Raw genomic sequence first — 20,142 nt, 5'->3', positions numbered from 1 at the left:
GAAAACAGAAACTTTTGCTGTGACAAAAGAAAAAAAGAAATACATCCACTTCCTTGACAAAGCTTTTGCATTTATTTGGCTTACAAAGTCATATTCATAGGTTGTTTTACAGTATAATATTTGGGTGACGGATACATTAAAGATTAAGGAATGTATTTTCGGCAAATTTAGAAAAACAATATGTAGGTCATTTTTTTGCCACCCTCTCGTTTAAAATCGCTTTATCTCGAAATGAACACTCGTGGGACTGGACTGTGTTGTCATGACAGGACACAGGTGTCTGGCACCGTCTCGCAACCCTTTCCTCAAAATTGATAAAGAACTTGAGAACAATAGAGAACTGTTGTGCCTAAAGGCTGATTATAATAATACATTGGGTTATATTGTTGTATGCCATTAGACAGTGGTTAAAGTGTCCTTTAATCGTTTATACTTTCCCATTCGTTTTCACCGACCCATTTCTATAGATGTTGTTACCAGTGCATAACATAAGTCTTTAATTGACCAAGTTATTTTTCACCGTCAGAGCCTTCTAATGCCATGAACGTATTCTGTTTAACAGATGATATATTTAAACAGACTATGCCAAGAGTATAATTTAGAAATTCCAGGAATTGCTAACATTATTTTCTTAATATCCACGCCCTGTGAAACTAAAGATGATGGTGGTCTGAAGCGGACCAGAAGCGGAACACTGCCAGTGGGGTGCCGACCAAAATCCAAAAGTGGACCGATATATGCTTGCTATCTCGGCACAAACTATAGTTCCTAACATTTTCACTCTGAATAAGATATACAACAAACGTTTCAGTCTATAGTTGCCAGAAACGTAATCATTCAAGATAACACACTTTCCTTGGAACGGAAAATATATTGTTATTTCACTTAATTCTTGTTCCTTCTCTCACTTTCTGCGTAAATCATTACGCTATGCGGTGAGTCTAGTTTACGAAGGGCGCATATTTTGCTTAGAAACCTTGGGCTAGGAAGATGACAGTTATTTGCTGAAATGCGGTTACATTTTTCTTACAAAGCTTTCAGAGGTCTGAAGCAAACATATTGCCCTGTGTGTTAGAGTTGTTTAGGGAGGAACGAGTATGATTTTCAGTGTTGTGGCAGCATCTAACTATAGGCCTACAGAACGCTCTGTTTGTTTAATTATCCACGGGACAGATTCCCACGAGTAGTTTAATCTCTTTTGCAGTTCTTCTCTGAAGAGGACGTGACCCAAAATTGTTACCTTAACAAATAAGAAAAATCCTATTCCAATCCATTGATTAGACAAATCCGATTTGCTGTTACAGTGTTATGTTGTGCGTGCTGTTACGAGGGAGTGTGTAGTAGGCTATGTGGTAAAAAAATATGTACCCGGTTGGACATTTTCAGTTAGGTAAAGTTATTATTTGCTTCATGTTCATGGTTGATCCGTGTAACTGTTCCAGAAAGGCAGTCATAACCCCTTGCTAACGTGTGGAGTTTGAGGCGACTTGCCCCTCTGTCAATTAGGCTCCGAATCTTCATTTGGATTGGTTAGACCACCAGTAACACTGAATCAGCCCCCTTCTATGTCGCTCCTTTAGCATTTATCGAATTTGTTTTGGACGTTATCTGTCTGCCAACCCAGACTGAATAACCCTATCGTACCTCCATCGTGTGTGTCACGAAACAACAGACATTGACTCATCAACGGCTGCCGGTTGGACTCCCCCTTTGTGGTTTACTCCGCCCCCGGCCCGCGTGCACTCGGTATGCGCGCGGCGGACTGACAGCTCGGCTGCCTGCTTCAAACGGAGAGCTTTCCACGCGACCACAGACCGAAAGCCGTGCGCGACTCCACCACATCGGTCAAATGCGGCTTTATTTCCTTACAACTTTCACGACTGACACTCATGTCTCCGTTAGGCTACTGTCGGTAACGCTACACTGAGTTGAAAAATCCGTTGCTTTGATTTCGTGCTCAGTGTAAAAACGACATTTTGTGTCAGAAGACTATGGTTTCGCAGTGGAGTTATATCAAACCTCTTTGCATCAAAGTGTGGATCTGCCTTCTCAGCTGTGCTGTGTTGAGAACACACAGCATTCCAAATAATGAAGGTAAGACGCGTATTAGCGTATTAGTTTTTCCTCATTTTGGGTTTCACACGGATGCCGCGCGGGGATTCATTTAAAAAGTACCCTGAAGCATGTGGATACGGATTTGGGCACGGACTGTGTGTTGAAACCTGCGCTATGAAATATGTCTAATGGGATTATTTTTGAAAATGTAGCAAATACGTCATTCATATATCTTTGTCCGTAACGACGGGTGTTTAGTCTAATTGAACGGCTGTCACGCGGCCGAAGCGGAGAATAAAACTGCCTCACATCGTGGGTTACGTCTCCCCGTATCGTAGCCGTTTTGAATTGGAATGGTTGGGGTCAACACGGTGTTAAAAGTTCCCGTTTGATCTTTCTCTTCACTGCACTTGAGGTAGTCTAAATGCTTCATATCCGATCAAAGGAAAGTGCCACAGTGTGTTGCCTGCCCAAAGTTCAAATGTCACCACGTGTTCTTGGACATATGGTTGACTCGTTCAGAAGTGCGATTACTGCGTGTCGCCTTGATAAGGATGTCCATGAACGCGTTCTTGCCGGATCCATAAAACCTCGCCTACATATGCATGCGCTGTCGAACAGCGACTAACCGCGCGGCCAGGGCGCTTGCACCGCTGTTTGGGGAAGTTGGTAACGCCGATAAAGCATCAACACGAATAGACAGACAGCAGATTCGTTTTAAATGAAGACGTTAATGCAATGAAACACGTTAATGGGAATAAGTGTATCTAACAACTGATATAAAGTGTGCCTGGGAACATTGCTGATCACGCAATTAAAAGCTAAAAATATTAGCTTATCCTGTAATAATAGTGCATAATGCATATTCTACAATTTGAATTAAGTTATATTATATATTACATGTTGTGCACAAGTTATATATTCAGCATGGTGTTAATATATTATGATGATGAGTCTGCCATATATTTATCAATTACAAATGTACTTTCATGGGCAAGGAACTTGCTCACCCATATATGGTCATCAGGGCAGAGTTTGATGACATTTCTATAATTAATGTATCTTTATATTGTTGATAAAAATACTTAAATGTCTTGATAGCCAGGATCTGCACCGCTTGTGATATGATAGTTTATGACAGTGGCCGAGGTGTAGGGTTCCCGGGCCCTCAACTTTAAATTGGGATTGAGAAGGAGATCATCTCTATTTTAAATATGAAACTTCAGTGTCTGTTTTTTATATATAGTATATAGTTTCAGTTGTGTTCATTTCTACTTTTTTATTGTGGCATCATTTTCTCCGCCTCAGTCCGAGTGATTTTCGTAAAGGGAGCAGAATGATGTCTATGTGCATGTGTAAAAACTGCGCTGGCGACAAGACAAAGACACGAGACAAAGACTGCACGGCCAGGACGGAGTCGGCTGATCGTTATATCACAAAATGCCAAAGTCTCAAAACTCCCAGAATAACTTCTTTGAATTCTTAAATAGTAGTTTGATATAATTTAATGACTGGCAAGTAAACAAGCTTGTTAATAGTAAGGCACAAGTCAATTTAATTTTAATTTTTTTATTTATTTGGTTATTTATTATTTGCCATGTCCCTCCTCAGTGTCTGGCGCAGTCAAAGTGAGCATTTAAATGAGCCGTTGAAATGACACGGCATATGGATAACGCAGGACAACCAGACAGCAAAGTGATTGATTATAGGCCAGCAATGCTTCACTGACACAGACAGCAGGGACACAAACCCCTCTGCCAATATGGAGGGCGTGATGACCTAAAGGAGAGAGAGAAAGAGAGAGGGAACAACAGGCTTTTTAAAGGAGAGAGAGAAAGAGAGAGAGAAAGAGAGAGGGAAAGATAGAGGGAATAACAGGCTCTTTAAAGGAGAGAGAGAAAGAGAGAGGGAACAACAGGCTTTTTAAAGGAGAGAGAGAAAGAGAGAGGGAAAGAGAGAGGGAACAACAGGCTTTTTAAAGGAGAGAGAGAAAGAGAGAGAGAAAGAGAGAGCGGGAACAACAGGCTCTTTAAGCGAGCCTCGTCTGTCTGGGACTCGCGTACGACTGACCCACCCTGACACTTGCTGTCAGACGCTCGCACTTTTCTGTCTACATCTGGGTCTAAACGGCCCGACAGACAGCCATTCCGGAGGCCCTGCAGAGCTGCTGAATCCACACTGGCCCCATTCCAGTGTCAGGTTTTTTCTGTGGGAAATGCCTCTGTTTTTTGAGCGTTTCAATGACTGAAATATACTGAAGTATCCCTATAATTAGTGTTGAAATTGGATGGCGTTGTAAGAGTGATTTGACTGGTTTATTTCACGGTTAATAGGTCAGCCCCTGGACAATAGAAGATAAAATCTATGCCTAGCTTCTTTGGAAACTGCACTGGAAGCTGGGACAATTTTAATTTATTTTTAATTTATTTGACTCCTTTTTAAGATATTTGACCACCTCTTCCACGTATAGTACACCTTTTGTGTAAGGTCTTAAAGTTGGAGAATCAATACAGGGCAAGTATAGTGCGACAGAGACGGAATAAAGTCTGTCTTGGCTTCACCCAGTCGTTTCCTCCATTGCATGACGGACACTACCCCCCATACAGTGATCTAGTTCAGCGCTCACTCACCACCGCTGCTGTTGTCCTAATTAGGCCTATGTGATTTTCCCCAGGACACATTTTAGTTTAAGTGGAACAATGCACATCAATGTCTGTCATTCAAGTGGTGCGCGCGCACACACCCACACACACACACCCACACACACACACACACACACACACACACACACACACACACACATACACACACACACACCCTGGCACGCACAGGGACCCCCTCTAGTGTGCTTTAAATAGGCTGATTGCTACATGTCAGATGTGTAATGTTTGAAATAAAAGGGTGTGAGTGTATGGACTGGTGTGTGTCTGCTGCAGAGTGAGCGTCTGAGAGCTGGATTCGGTCGCGATGCTGTATTATTATCGGCACGTTGTCGTATCGCCGCCGATATATCTGCCATATTAGTCTGCTGCTGGTCGCTCATGCATGCCCGGCACGGTTATCATATGTTAATGGAGGCGACCTGGGCGTCGCCACCAGGCATAATTGCTGTGCGCCGGGGAAGGTGCCATTAACCGTGACATGGTTCCAGTGGACCTCCGGCCGCCGCCACAGCTGAGCCCCGGCTGATTGGGTCGCTCGGGAAAGGTCATAGGAGGAGGGGGCGCGCCCGCTCAGCTGACGGCCCGTGAGCGAATTGATCAGTGGAGTGTGGCGGCCCAAGCGTTTGAAGCAGGCCAATGCTCACTGGCTCGTCCGCTCGCTCGCTGTGTGTGTCTGGCTGGCTGGCTGGTGCGGGTGGAGAGTGGAGGGAGGAAGAGATGAAGAGAGGAGAGTGGAGGGAGGAAGAGATGATCCTATTTTACTCTCGTTTACACTTCATGACCGCCGCACGGAGCTCGGAGCCTTACATGTTATTTCCTGAACGCAGACCTCAATGATTAGAGCTCTTAGGCCCCCTTAAGTCCGCTCCAGCCTGCCTCTTTGCATCCCTGCTGTGTGTATGAATGGTACATTTAGGCTTGTATGAACGTGTACTTACCTGTGAAGTACACGGTATTAAAAACCCTTCATTTTTCAACTTATACTCAAGAATAAAGTTTGGGTTATAGATGTGTTGTGTAGTGTAGTTATGTGTGTGTAGATGTTGTGTAGTGTAGTGTAGTTATGTGTGTGTAGAATAGATACCTGAGTGTGTGTGTGTGAGAAATTTCTGGTGCTTTTTTTTGCCCCGTACTTGCTTTTAATCCTTTTGAAAGGAAACGGGGGGTGTATCAAAATAGCTTTTTGAAATGGAGACTTTTTTTTTCCACAGCGGACCCACAGCAGCAGCAGCCTTGTTAAAGTGGCTCCACTGTATTAAGAGCTTTTGCCAAAGCAACTCAATATGCGCTCTTTTCTCTCTGTGTGTGCTTTTTCTGCAGTGAATTTACTGGATTCTCGATCAGTGACGGGTGACTTGGGATGGATAGCGTACCCGAAGAACGGGGTAAGTTTCCCTCTCCGGCCTCACCTCACCGCAGGGCTGCATTAAGACAAAAGCCGAGGAGGACGCGCCTCAAGGTCTCACTTCTCCCCTGAGTGCCGGCGGGCGGGCAGAGACGGAACTGTGTGTGTGTGTGTGTGTGTGTGTGTGTGTGTGTGTGTGTGTGTGTGTAGTGTGTAGTGTGTGTGTGTGTGTGTGTCCTGAGTGAGGGCGGGCAGAGACAGAACTGTGTGTGTGTGTGTGTGTGTGTGTGTGTGGGTGTGTCTGTGTGTGTGTGTGTGTGTGTCTCCCCTGAGTGCGGGCGGCAGAGACAGGGTCCAGAGTGAGAAATAATGGACCATTCGTCAGAGCATGGGACCTTTGGAGGTTGACATAATGCCTTCCAGATTCATGTGTTCCTCTGTGCATTACTAACTGTGTGTGTGTGTGTGTGTGTGTGTGTGTGTGTGTGTGTGTGTGTGTGTGTTCCTCTGTGCATTACTAACTCTCTGTGTGTGTGTGTGTGTGTGTGTGTGTGTTCCTCTGTGCATTACTAACTGTGTGTGTGTGTGTGTGTGTGTGTGTGTGTGTGTGTGTTCCTCTGTGCATTACTAACTCTCTGTGTGTGTGTGTGTGTGTGTGTGTGTGTTCCTCTGTGCATTGCTAACTGTGTGTGTAGCACCTAAATGTAGCCCTAGGGGTACTTGCAGCCAGATGCGAAACCTAACTGATAGGTGAAAATTCACCCTAGTTACCTCAGGACTCCGGAGCTGCATATAAGTATATTTATTAGACAAACAACAATTGCAATCGGGCTCACCCCCAGCACAAGGCTGAAAGTGAAGCAATGATAAACACATGGCACAAGGTTTATATAGACAGAAGTTTAGCGTTCAGCCGGGATAACCACGTGGTGGATTTCTGACGTCCGAGGCAAGGATGGAAGTTTGGCAAGGTCGGAAGAAGCACAGTTCGACCCTTCTTATCACCTCTGGTCTAAACATGCTCTTGTACATATGCAGCCTAAGTGTCACCTAATAATCTAGGTTACACACGCACACAGAAACACAGAAAAGCCATGTTCCTGCTTTCATAAGTACATGATTCATATAAGGTAATTAAGAATACAAGGCACTTGATTATTATATTCTTAAGTCATTAACAGTGTTTGGAAATGATCTCCATCACTAACATTTATATAGATATAAATGATACATTTAGTCATGACCTGTGAGGAGAACCTTAAACATATATCATATAACAGTGGCGATGCTATGTGTTATTATTTATAACTTCATGTATTACATAACTTAAAAAGAAAATAGTCCTTAAACGTCTACAGAGGTTACAGTGACCAACATCTGGCCATCTTCATACACTCTGAGGCTGCAACCATTCAGTGATGTGAAAGTGACTTTTCACTGGAATAGAAACATTTACATTTACATTTACATTTAGTCATTTAGCAGACGCTTTTGTCCAAAGCGACGTACAAGGGAGAGAACAGTCAAGCTAAGAGCAATCAAAAACATGGTGTAACAATAAATACTACTTTACATAAGAATTAGAAAAACGACCTAGAAAAGGAAAAGGAAGTGCAGGAATGTAACTGCTGAAGTGCAAGTTAAGCGCTAGTCAAGGTGCCAGTTAGGAGGGGAGGTGCTCTCTGAAGAGTTGAGTCTTCAAAAGCTTCTTGAAGGTAGAGAGGGACGCCCCTGCTCTGGTAGTACTAGGCAGTTCGTTCCACCAACGTGGAACTACAAATGAGAATAGTCTGGATTGCCGTGCTTGCACAGACAGCAGTGCCAAACAGAACCGTATATAATATGTAATATGTATATAATATGTAATATGTATATAATATGTATGTAAATACAGTGCTGTGTCGTCTTAGTCAGTAGTTAGTGTTGTGTTATCTCAGTCACTCTCAGCCCTGTATGGCCTCTCTCCGTGTCAAACGCTCGGCCCAGCTGGTGTGTCGGGGGCCCTTTGTTGTTGCCGGAGCTCATACAGCTCGCGGCCGGCGCTGACGGTCCTGCCGAGGCTCGGCCCGGCTTCCTGCGGCGAAGAAATGGGCCAGCTTCTGGCTCCTGCTCATTGTGCAGTGCCTCTGTCCCGTCCTCTGCACCTGTCTGCGGCCGGCCGCAGTCATGCATCTTCTGCCTCGCCGCTCAATGCAGCGGCTCCAGCGCATCAACCATAAATAAAAAAGAATGCTTATCATCATATGAGGCCGTTTCAGTTCTCTCTGCACGGAAATATAGTCATCCGTCACGATCCTCCTCCGTGCCCACACACAGGGTTGGGCTTTTATTATCTTGGGGGGGGATTGCGTTTCTCTTCAGTCGACTGTGCGCAATTTGTTTAATTAGGTCAGTGGAATCTGTAACAGATGCCTCTGACAAATGACAGGCTTTAGATTCCCCGACTTCAAAGCGCGGCGCTGACAGCACGGGCTACCTTGGCAGAGACTGCGGACGGTTAAAGCCCCATTCTTTTTGAAACCAAATGAAAAAAAAGAGACAGAAATCTTCTTCAGTCGTCGTCCCACCTCCCCACCTCCCCACAGAACTGGTTCCTTTTCGCCGCTCGCCTTTACGTCCCTCTGAGGGTGTTGGACTGAACCCAGCTTCTCCAAATCAACCGGGCGATTTGCTGGGGCTCAGCTAAATCCTGGCTTTGTGTGCTGTCCTAGGGTGCCTGCAGCCTGCAATCCCCCCCCCCCCCCCACACACACACACACTCTTCAACTCCACTCCCCACACACACACACACACACACACATACTCTTCAACTCCACTCCCCACACACACACACACACACACACACACATACTCTTCAACTCCACACACACACACACACACACACACACACACACATACTCTTCAACTCCACTCCCCACACACACACTTCAACTCCACTCCCCACACACACCCTCTTCAAATCCACTCCCCACACACACACACCCCTAACTCAACCCCCCTAAGGGGAATGACACGTACCTGACCCCCGCTGTTAAAGCCTCCCCATACCCCAGCATTACCTCTGTTTCAGGGGGCGGTGGGGAGGTGGGGAGTTGAGCTAAAAAGAGACATGCATGCAGTGTGTATTTATGCATGGCGAGGGTTTTGAAAGTTGGACGGGGCACAACAGGGCGTCCATTTCCTGCGTCCATGGCCGTGCCCAGCCTCACCTGTGGCCTGTGTTCAATGGCAGGGGTGCTGGATGTGTCAGCGTGATGGAGATGGACCATAATTAGGTGTTATGGGGAGGGGGACCTGTGGGCTTGAGTGCTCTCTCTCTCTCTCCACTCTCTCTCTCTTCCTTTCTATCGCTCTCTCTCTTCCTCTGTCTCTCTCTCTCTCTCCACTCTCTCTCTCCACTCTCTCTCTCTTCCTTTCTATCGCTCTCTCTCTTCCTCTGTCTCTCTCTCTCTCTCTCCACTCTCTCTCTCCACTCTCTCTCTTCCTTTCTATCACTCTCTCTCCCTCTGTCTGTCTCATCCTCTTTCTCTCTCTCTCCCTCTCTTTGTTTCCCTCTCTTCCTCTCTCTCTCTCTCTCTTTGTTTCCCTCTTTTCCTCTGTCTCTCTCTCTCTCTCTGGAGAGGACTAGGTGATGAGGGGAGGGATATCAGTGAGGGAGTGTGAGTGTGTGTCTGGGTCAGTGTGAGTGTGTGTGTGTGTGTGTGTGTGTGTGTGTGTGTGTGTGTGTGTGTGTGTGTGTGTGTGTGTGTGTATATGCATGTATGTGTTTGGGGTGTCGGAGCCTTTGGGCGGGCTTGTGTGTTTTTGCGTGTCACAGTGTCCGCGCGGCTCAGCGGGAGACTTCAGGAGGAGACACCAGTGAAACTCTGGGCCGTGGCCTCAAGGCACACACATACACACAGACACACACACACACACACACATACACACACACACACATACACATACACACACACACACACACACACAGTGAAGCGCTGGGCCTCAACGGAGACACACAGGAAGGACACAAAATGGTTGAAACAGAAGGACAGAAGGACAGACATGGACGACTGAAAAAGAAAAAAAGAATGGGAAGGGGAAGCTCACAGAACAACAGAGGAGTGCATTAGTGGAAAGCAGAGAGAAACAGAGTGAGCGTGGAGGAGTGAGAGACAGAGTGAGCGTGGAGGAGTGAGAGACAGAGTGAGCGTGGAGGAGTGAGAGACAGAGTGAGCGTGGTGGAGTAAGAGACAGAGTGAGAGACAGAGTGAGCGTGGAGGAGTGAGAGACAGAGTGAGAGACAGAGTGAGCGTGGTGGAGTGAGAGACAGAGTGAGAGACAGAGTGAGCGTGGTGGAGTGAGAGACAGAGTGAGAGACAGAGTGAGTGTGGAGGAGTGAGAGACAGAGTGAGAGACAGAGTGAGTGTGGAGGAGTGAGAGACAGAGTGAGAGACAGAGTGAGCGTGGAGGAGTGAGAGACAGAGTGAGCGTGGAGGAGTGAGAGAGTGAGTGAGCGTGGTGGAGTGAGAGACAGAGTGAGCCGTGGAGGAGTAAGAGACAGAGTGAGAGACAGAGTGAGAGTGAGCGTGGAGGAGTGAGAGACAGAGTGAGCGTGGTGGAGTAAGAGACAGAGTGAGAGACAGAGTGAGCGTGGTGGAGTGAGAGAGTGAGTGAGCCGTGGAGGAGTGAGAGACAGAGTGAGAAGCGGAGTGAGAAACAGAGTGAGAGGTGGAGGAGTGAGAGAGTGAGAGAGTGAGTGAGCGTGGAGGAGTGAGAGACAGAGTGAGCGTGGAGGAGTGAGAGACAGAGTGAGAGACAGAGTGAGCGTGGAGGAGTGAGAGACAGAGTGAGAGACAGAGTGCGCATGGCTGTGTGAGCGTGGAGGAGTGCGCATGGCTGTGTGAGCGTGGAGGAGTGCGCATGGCTGTGTGAGCGTGGAGGAGTGTGCATGGCTGTGTGTGTGTGGAGGAGTGCGCATGGCTGTGTGTGTGTGGTGGAGTGCGCATGGCTGTGTGTGTGTGGGGGGAAGACACCTTTGGGACATGAAACCCTGGATGCAGCATTGATGCCAGTGCACGTCCCTGCACAGAAACAGATCCTTATGTTATACAGACACAGAGATACATTACAAAATACAGGACATTTCTTATCAAAATATGTGTGAAAGAGAGGAAAGATTCAAGTTCCATAATTGTGAGCAACTCTTTATAAGTAAATTCACTGAGAAAACGACCACAGATGGCGTTGGCAGATAAACTGGCATACAAGTGAAAACACTTTCAAACCAAACTGTCCACATATTTCATTCTTTCAAATTCCCCCCATGAGATATTTTCCAAACCGCTTATCTATTGTGTACAACTCTCAATGTACAGATTCCATTCCAGCTGTCAACGTTAAAGTGATGGAACCTTCAGTACAGTTCAGTAATGGTTAATAACCAGGAAACAGAGGGAGCCAGAGACCACTAGCTGCTGGTCCGTAGTCTGTGGCCAGTCTGAAACAGGGCCGTGCTGGTCTAAGGCCAGTCTGAAACAGGGCCGTGCTGGTCCGTAGTCTGAAACAGGGCCGTAGTCTGAGTCTGAAACAGGGCCGTGCTGGTCTGTAGTCTGAAACAGGGCCGTGCTGGTCTGTAGTCTGAAACAGGGCCGTGCTGGTCTGTAGTCTGAAACAGGGCCGTGCTGGTCCGTAGCTCAAGGAACTAACAGGAGAGTGCTGGTCCGTGGGTAGGGAACAGTGCATCATGAGACAAATCCTATTAGAGTTGATAAATCAGGGGTAAGTAAGTCACAGGCTGGTTCAGGCTTGCAAACTGCTAAAACCCAGAGCTTTATCAGACTGCGATGGTACAGCAAGAATATACCAGTTGGAACTTTAAAGATTTAGTGGAAAGAAAAACCTTAACTAACTATATCACTTGATCATTGGAAATCTGGGATTGTTTATATAAATACGGAGAGCCAATACTGTAATAATATTTATTTTACTGAACACCCAATAGAATAGAGAACCACAGAGCAATAGCTTGAATAGAATCCGCACCAGAGCCCGATAGAATCCGCACCAGAGCCCGATAGAGACGTTTTGCTAGAAAGGCCTGAAATTGGCAGGCCTATTTGTAGGCTTTATTCTCAGGCTAAGCTCTGAGACGAGGGACGACTAGAGGTTTACTTCCAGAATTAAAGTGCAGTAAGAACAGATGGCAAGTTTAAGAGCTCAATCGCAGGCGCATGAAAAGAGAAATTAAATTAAACGAAAGGAGACAGGTTAAACTTCTGCCAGTTTCTCCCAGTTACCATAACAGCTAAAGACTGCTTCACCATAAAGACTGCTTCACCATAAAGACTGCTTCACCATAACAGCTAAAGACTGCTTCACCATAAAGACTGCAGATATATAGATCACAGATATATCATCTGGTGAGAGAGTGAGATAGATCTCGACATCATCTGCATCAAGTTTGTTTGTTTGTTTTGAAGGATTTGGAGGAAATTCATAAATGCTAGTGGTGACAAAGTGACTAAATAAGAGCTGAGCCCATTAAGGACTGCCCCAGAAAGTCCTACCCAGTTTCCCAACATGTCCAGCAGTATTCTGTGCAGAATGTCCTCTGTGTCCGACTGGCTGCTAGTTGGACGCAGACACGCCTGGGTCATTTACTAGATCATAGTCTCATGGAGTCGAGCGCATTATGGTAATATGAAAGGGAGCCATTTGCTGTGGTTAAGGGAGACGCTTTATAACTGTGTCGTCTTTAACGTGATGCATTAAAGCGCCTCGCCCGGCTCTGAGAGGAAGTCCTGTGTTTATTAGCGGGAGGGTAAGCTTGAATGAGTTTCACAGACCCGAAATGGGAGGACGTTGATGCTTGAAAGAAATTGTAAAGTTGCCGTGAATGGCAGCAGAGAATTGGCTAATGTTGTATTCCTTTACAGATGTACTGTAGCTACAATGATACTAGGATCATTCAGAAAGTGTGCTGTTTTCAAATGTGGCTGTACATAATTCGACCCTGGGAGATTGCGTATGTGTGATCTGCATTTCATAAGCTTAAAGGTGTGAAATGTCACATTTGAATGCTTTAAAGCTTTCCCCACTTCAACCAGAAATGATGGTCAAATGTTTACGTGCATTTTATGGACATTTTATATGGCACAACACTAGACCAACAGATAATAGCTTTGACTTCCAATAAAAATAATGACACCAGGAAGTGCATTTTTCTTTCCTTTATTTTCTTACTGACACATACACACAGCATCACTGATATCTGTTTGTCTTGTGCACGATCACAAAATAAGTTATATTGTATCCAGAGAATATATTTAGACACCAGAAAAAATTCCAACTAGGTGTAAACCTACTTGGCAATAAATCCAATTCTGATTCTGATTCTGACATACATGGAACTGAGAAGTTCTCTTTTGTATGTTTGCAAATACCCTGAGAAGTGAGCAGGTGAACAGGTGAACAGGTGAACAGGTGAAGGAAGAAGTAAAGATACCTGCTTGCGCAGAGGCTCTTGCTGTTCAAAGGTGACACTGGGCAGAAGAGAGTCTTAAAGGGTGGCACTGGGCAGAAGAGGCTCTTAATGGCACTGGGCAGAAGAGAGTCTTAAAGGGTGGCACTGGGCAGAAGAGAGTCTTAAAGGGTGGCACTGGGCAGAAGAGAGTCTTAAAGGGTGGCACTGGGCAGAAGAGAGTCTTAAAGGGTGGCACTGGGCAGAAGAGGCTCTTAATGGCACTGGGCAGAAGAGAGTCTTAAAGGGTGGCACTGGGCAGAAGAGGCTCTTAATGGCACTGGGCAGAAGAGAGTCTTAAAGGGTGGCACTGGGCAGAAGAGAGTCTTAAAGGGTGGCACTGGGCAGAAGAGAGTCTTAAAGGGTGGCACTGGGCAGAAGAGAGTCTTAAAGGGTGGCACTGGGCAGAAGAGGCTCTTAATGGCACTGGGCAGAAGAGAGTCTTAAAGGGTGGCACTGGGCAGAAGAGGCTCTTAATGGCACTGGGCAGAAGAGAGTCTTAAAGGGTGGCACTGGGCAGAAGAGGCTCTTAATGGCACTGGGCAGAAGAGAGTCTTAAAGGGTGGCACTGGGCAGAAGAGGCTCTTAATGGCACTGGGCAGAAGAGGCTCTTTGTTATAAGGTGACACTGGGCAGAAAGCTTCTCTATTTCATAGATGGTGTTATAGCTGTGCTTTTTTTGCGGTGATGTCACTGGGAACTGTCTCATATGATCAGCATGAAAAGTTCCGACCCCCGAGCCCCGAGCAGAGCAGTGTCCCCTCCATGAGTGTCCGTTACACACACACACACACACACACACACACACACACACACACACACTGACACACACACACTCACACACACACAGACAGACACCATGTCAAGAGCAGTGTCCACTCCATGAGTGTCCCGTTACAAAGTAAGCACAGACACCATGTCAAGGTGAGGCCACCCTACCCTCCGCGGGGGCAGCCTGGGAACGCTGGAGCTGAAACTAAAAGACACAGAAAAATGAAATAAAAAGACAAAACTATTGGCATTCCTGCTAAATGTCATGTCTTGAAGTGCATGTTGTCAGTCCGTTACGGTAACACTGAGAACAACATCCAGTATTTCCTTGACCAAATTAGGGGGCTGTTTTTATTCTGGACATTCCCCCATGTCCTGGAAACACGGGTCCCGGAGACAAACACAACGTGCTGAACCATCCTCTCTCTCTGGGAATGTTTTCGGGCTGTTATTATCTTGCATGTATTATGGCAGACCTGATTCTTCAGTATTTTAGTAATTCTACTGTACTTGCAAATCTCTGAATCCCTTACTCTGCGGTTGTGTGTGTGTGCTTGCTCTGTGTGATACTGTGAGTCTACTCCGTTGTGTGTGTGTGTGTTTGCTCTTTGTGTTACTGTGAGTCTGGGGTCTGGGGACATAAACTCTCCGATTCAGGTGGTGTTTGACAAACCAGAGGAAGGAAAAGCACTCCTCTCAGATGAGTCCTCTGTGGTGGATATGAATGCTATCTGAAGGTGGTGTACAGCATGGGTTTTAGGGCGACTCTGTCCGGACATCTGTCTCTCTGTCTGTCTCGAGGAAAATGGCTAAATAACAGCCAGATGTTTAGATCTGTTCCAGACCCGCACCACATCTGGCCTAGGGTCAGCTGCTGTCTGGGCAGTCTAGTGAAATCATCTGTGTGGCAAAAGTGGCATTTATGATTATATATTTTAGAAGACCTCAGCAATAATAACATGAGAGTAAAAAGAATGTAGTAAAAAAAAAAATGTATATTTAAATCAAATCTAAACATATCCTTACAAAAACTCCATATCCCTCGGTAGGGATATTGGGCTGCAAATGGTTAATCCGTGTTGTCCCTTTTTCATTCCCCCCACAGTAGAGAGAGAGAGAGGGAGGGGGAGGGGGAGGGGGAGGGGGTGAGTGTGAGTGTGTGCTGTCTGGGCAGTCTAGTGATCATCTAAATCATTTCTAATCCGTGTTGTCCTCTTTTCCCTTCCGCCACAGTGGGAAGAGATCGGCGAGGTGGACGAGAACTACACGCCCATCCACACGTACCAGGTGTGCAAGGTGATGGAGCATAACCAGAACAACTGGCTTCAGACCAACTGGATCCTGAACGAGGGCGCCCTGCGCGTGTTCGTGGAGCTCCAGTTCACGCTGCGGGACTGCAACAGCCTGCCCGGGGGCCTCGGCACCTGCAAGGAGACCTTCAACATGTACTACTACGAGTCGAACGACGAGGAGGGCCGCAACGTGCGCGAGAGCCAGTACACCAAGGTGGACACCATCGCCGCCGACGAGAGCTTCACGGAGCTGGACCTGGGGGACCGGGTGATGAAGCTGAACACGGAGGTCCGGGACCTGGGGCCCCTCACCAGGAAGGGCTTCTACCTGGCCTTCCAGGACCTGGGCGCCTGCATCGCTCTGGTGTCGGTGCGCGTCTTCTACAAGAAGTGCCCCGTCTTGCTCCAGAATCTCGCCCTCTTCCCGGACACCATAACGGGGTCGGACTCCTCGCAGCTCCTGGAGGTGTCGGGCGCTTGTGTCAACAACTCCGTGGCCGACGACCCGCCCAGGATGCACTGCAGTGCGGAAGGGGAGTGGCTGGTACCCATCGGGAGGTGTGTGTGCCAGGCGGGCTTTGAAGAAGTTAATGGCACCTGTCAAGGTTGGTGAACCTCTTCATTATTCAGCACATGATGGCCGGGCTCCAGACACACACACACACACACGCGTGCGCGCGCACGCACACACTCACACACACTCACACACACACACACACGCGCACGCACACACGCACACACACGCACACACACGCACACACTCACGCACGCACATATGCTTCCATATATTTTGAACAGCTTGGTATGAAGAGAACACCTTATCTGGGTGTGTATTCTCATAGTTTGCAATGAGAATAGTGGTGCGTTCATTAACATTCTCTCTTTCAAATAACACACATTAACATTCTATGTCTTTCACACAACATACGATTCGCCTAAATACCACAAATACCATAATAAGGAACATATTTGTGTGTGAATAGTCTGAATAGAATTTGTACAGAAATGTGACTGAAATATGCATTAATTGGCCCTGAACCCCATTATGTTGGGTCTATGAGGACATGACTTTAGTGTGTGATGGGTTTATGAGGACATTATGTTGGGTTGTTTATGTGCTTTTGTTGTGTGGTGGATGGTGCAGACCCTAGGAGTGAACAGAGCTGTAGCAGCTGTTGTTGGGATGACACTTGGCCCCGCTAATGGACTTAAGGACACTGAGGTCCAGTTAAGAACTCAGAGGTCCTGTTAAGAACACACAGTTCCTGTTAAGAACTCACAGTTCCAGTTAAGAACACTGAGGTCCAGTTAAGAACACTGAGGTCCAGTTAAGAACACTGAGGTCCAGTTAAGAACACTGAGGTCCAGTTAAGAACTCACACTTCCAGTTAAGAACACTGAGGTCCAGTTAAGAACACTGAGGTCCAGTTAAGAACACTGAGGTCCAGTTAAGAACACTGAGGTCCTGTTAAGAACACACAGTTCCAGTTAAGAACACTGTGAGGGACCGCTCGGTCACCCCACGTTATTGGGATGTGGCGACTAGAGATAGTGGTGGAGAGGAACAAACCACGGGGCACGAGATGATAGTTTGTGTACAAAAATATATATATATATTTGTATGTAATTGGCTCCAGCACCAAACATATATACAAAAACAAACAAACATAAATCAGTACTTAAACAGTACTCGGAAACTAGCCTACTAGTTTTAACAGCAAAGCAACAGTATTCATACAGTTCCAGTTAAGAATACTGAAAGGCATATCTGGGTTCCTTTAGAAGCTACCGTAACAGGGTGGGGAAGGAAAACTGAGTCTGAGTATCTGGAGTGTTTGTTTACGCTGCTGAGACATAAACAACACCACACAAAAGACGGATCATCCCTTTCAAGATGCGGGAAGCTAGTGACTCAGGCAGAGTCGTGCCTTTAAACTCCATGAAACCTTTAAAACCCCCTCAACTCCCTTGACAGCTGAGGCAGGAAACATTTTGTTTTGGAAACATTTCCCCAAACACAGAAGTCGAGGCTGCTCGCATCGAGGCTGCCTGCTCAGAGATGGCAGCCAAAATCCCAAAAGTCATGATATCAGTTGAAACCCGCAGACTGATCTCAGTTCAGTCACACGGACTGTTATTGCACTGAAGGTTCTGTTGAAGGGTCTGACGCAGACTGATCCAAGTTCAGTCACACGGACTGTTATTGCACTGAAGGTTCTATTGAAGGGGTCTGAGTGGGATTCAGGACAGACCGGGCGCTTCCTCCTCGCGCTGCTTCCTCCTGTTTGCTTTCCCCAATATTGACTGAGTGAGTGATTCCCACATTCACCAGCGGGTCCCCAGAGGGTGTGTGTGGTGCGCTCACAGCCAAACTTTCTGCTCTCCTCCTCCTGTATTTATATGCCAGGGACAGACGGCGAGTACTGGAGATCTTTATTCCGGTTGCCATGGAAACCAAAAGACATCTCCGCAGTCTTCAGGGTGAAAACTTAAATCCCCCCCCCTAGTTAGCAATCACACTACGCTGGGATGAAAGAAGCGGCACTGTCACGTGTTTGTCTTTCGCTCCAAAACAGGACACACACTTTCCCCCTGATCCCCTTCCTCGTGTATTGATTATGCACCCGAGAAGAAGTCTATTGATTATGCACCCAGAAGAACTTTTCTTTGTGAATCACCTGTGCCCAGAGAGGCCATTAGGAGTTAGCAACACAGAAACAGTTCACTTTGATTTTTGATTTACAGTTTATTTATTTATTTATTTTGATCTCATTGCTCAGTTATTTTGGCTTAAGTTTCACTAAGCAAATCAGCAGTAGCCTTGATACCATGTGTGTGTGTGTGTGTGTGTGTGTGTGTGTGTGTGTGTGAGGGTGTGTGTGTTTGAGGGTGTGTGTGTGAGGGTGTGTGTGAGGGTGTGTGTGTGTGTGTGTGTGTGTGTGTGTGTGTGTGTGAGTGTGTGTGTGTGTGTGTGTGTGTGAGTGTGTGTGTGCCATCCAAACGTCCTGTGAGAGGATTATTCAGAGCTGCGTGAGATGATTAAAGACCCCAGCAGTTTATCTCAGCCAGCCTCACTCTACAGACCGCCCACAGAGCACTAGTCTCCAGAGCCCAGCTAACCTAGTTAACTAACTAGCTTACTAGTCTCCAGAGCCTAGCTGACCCTAATATGGGTTAACTAACTAGCTTACTAGTCTCCAGAGCCTAGCTAACGCTTACATGGCCCAGCTAACCTAGTTAACTAACTAGCTAACTAGTATCCAGAGCCTGGCTTCCCCTGAATAACACCAGCTAACCTAGTTAACTAACTAGCTTACTAGTCTCCAGAGCCTAGCTAACGCTGATATGGCGCAGCTAACCTAGTTAACTAACTAGCTAACTAGTCTGCAGAGCCTAGCTAACCCTGATATAACCCCAGCTAACCTAGTTAACTAACTAGCTAACTAGTCTCCAGAGCCTAGCTAACCCTGAATAACCCCAGCTGACCTAGTTAACTAACTAGCTAACTAGTCTCCAGAGCCTAGCTAACCCTGATATGGCCCAGCTAACCTAGTTAACTAACTAGCTAACTAGTCTCCAGAGCCTAGCTAACCCTGATTTGGCCCAGCTAACCTAGTTAACTAACTAGCTTACTAGTCTCCAGAGCCTAGCTAACTCTTACATGGCCCAGCTACCCTAGTTAACTAACTAGCTAACTAGTCTCCAGAGCTTAGCTAACCTTTACATGGCCCAGCTAACCTAGTTAACCAACTAGCTAACTAGTCTCCAGAGCCTAGCTAACCCTGATATGGCCCAGCTAACCTAGTTAACTAACTAGCTAACTAGTCTCCAGAGCCTAGCTAACCCTGATTTGGCCCAGACGTGGCTCAGAGCCAGTCGTAGTCCTGACGGGGCCTCTCCAAACGTGAAGCACGGTCGCTCCCCGCGGCTCCTCTTCAGGCGTGAAGCACGGTCGCTCCCTGCGGCACCTCTCCAAACGTGAAGCACGGTCGCTCCCCGCGGCTCCTCTCCAAACGTGAAGCACGGTCGCTCCCCGCGGCTCCTCTCCAAACGTGAAGCACGGTCGCTCCCCGCGGCTCCTCTCCAAACGTGAAGCACGGTCGCTCCCCGCGGCTCCTCTCCAAACGTGAAGCACGGTCGCTCCCCGCGGCTCCTCTTCAGGCGTGAAGCACGGTCGCTCCCTGCGGCTCCTCTGCACTTTACACTCCGGTGCTCAGAGATGTCAGGTGCTTCTCATCTGCTGGAGACTCATGCATGACCAACATCCACCTGTAATGATGGCAATAAGAGGAAGGGAGAGGAGGAGGGGAGAGGAGAGGAGAGGAGGAGGGGGGAGAGGAGAGGAGAGGAGAGGAGAGGAGGAGGGGAGAGGAGGAGGAGGGGAGAGAGGAGGAGAGGAGAGAGGAGGAGGGGAGAGGAGAGTAAAGAGAGGAGGGGAGAGAAGAGGAGAGTGAGGAGGAGAGAGAGGAGGAGAGGAGGGGAGAGAAGAGGAGGGGAGAGAAGAGGAGAGTGAGG

General features: G+C 47.1%; 1 protein-coding gene across 1 annotated transcript in view; it reads left to right on the top strand.

Annotated features, from left to right (window-relative positions):
• The first annotated feature begins 1,704 nt into the window (after window positions 1-1,704).
• LOC105903845 (ephrin type-A receptor 5) overlaps window positions 1,705-20,142 on the top strand; it is an 86,899-nt gene continuing 68,461 nt past the window's right edge. Inside the window, exons 1-3 of the mRNA XM_031577674.2 lie at window positions 1,705-2,094; window positions 6,039-6,103; window positions 15,569-16,232. Coding sequence (XP_031433534.1) covers window positions 1,992-2,094; window positions 6,039-6,103; window positions 15,569-16,232 — 832 coding nt within the window. The 5' untranslated portion in view covers window positions 1,705-1,991. The remainder of the gene's footprint in view (window positions 2,095-6,038; window positions 6,104-15,568; window positions 16,233-20,142) is intronic.

The sequence above is a fragment of the Clupea harengus genome, chromosome 12 (genome assembly GCF_900700415.2).
Source record: "Clupea harengus chromosome 12, Ch_v2.0.2, whole genome shotgun sequence".
NCBI classification, from domain to species: Eukaryota; Metazoa; Chordata; class Actinopteri; order Clupeiformes; family Clupeidae; genus Clupea; species Clupea harengus.
This window is presented reverse-complemented; position numbering and strand designations above follow the sequence as displayed.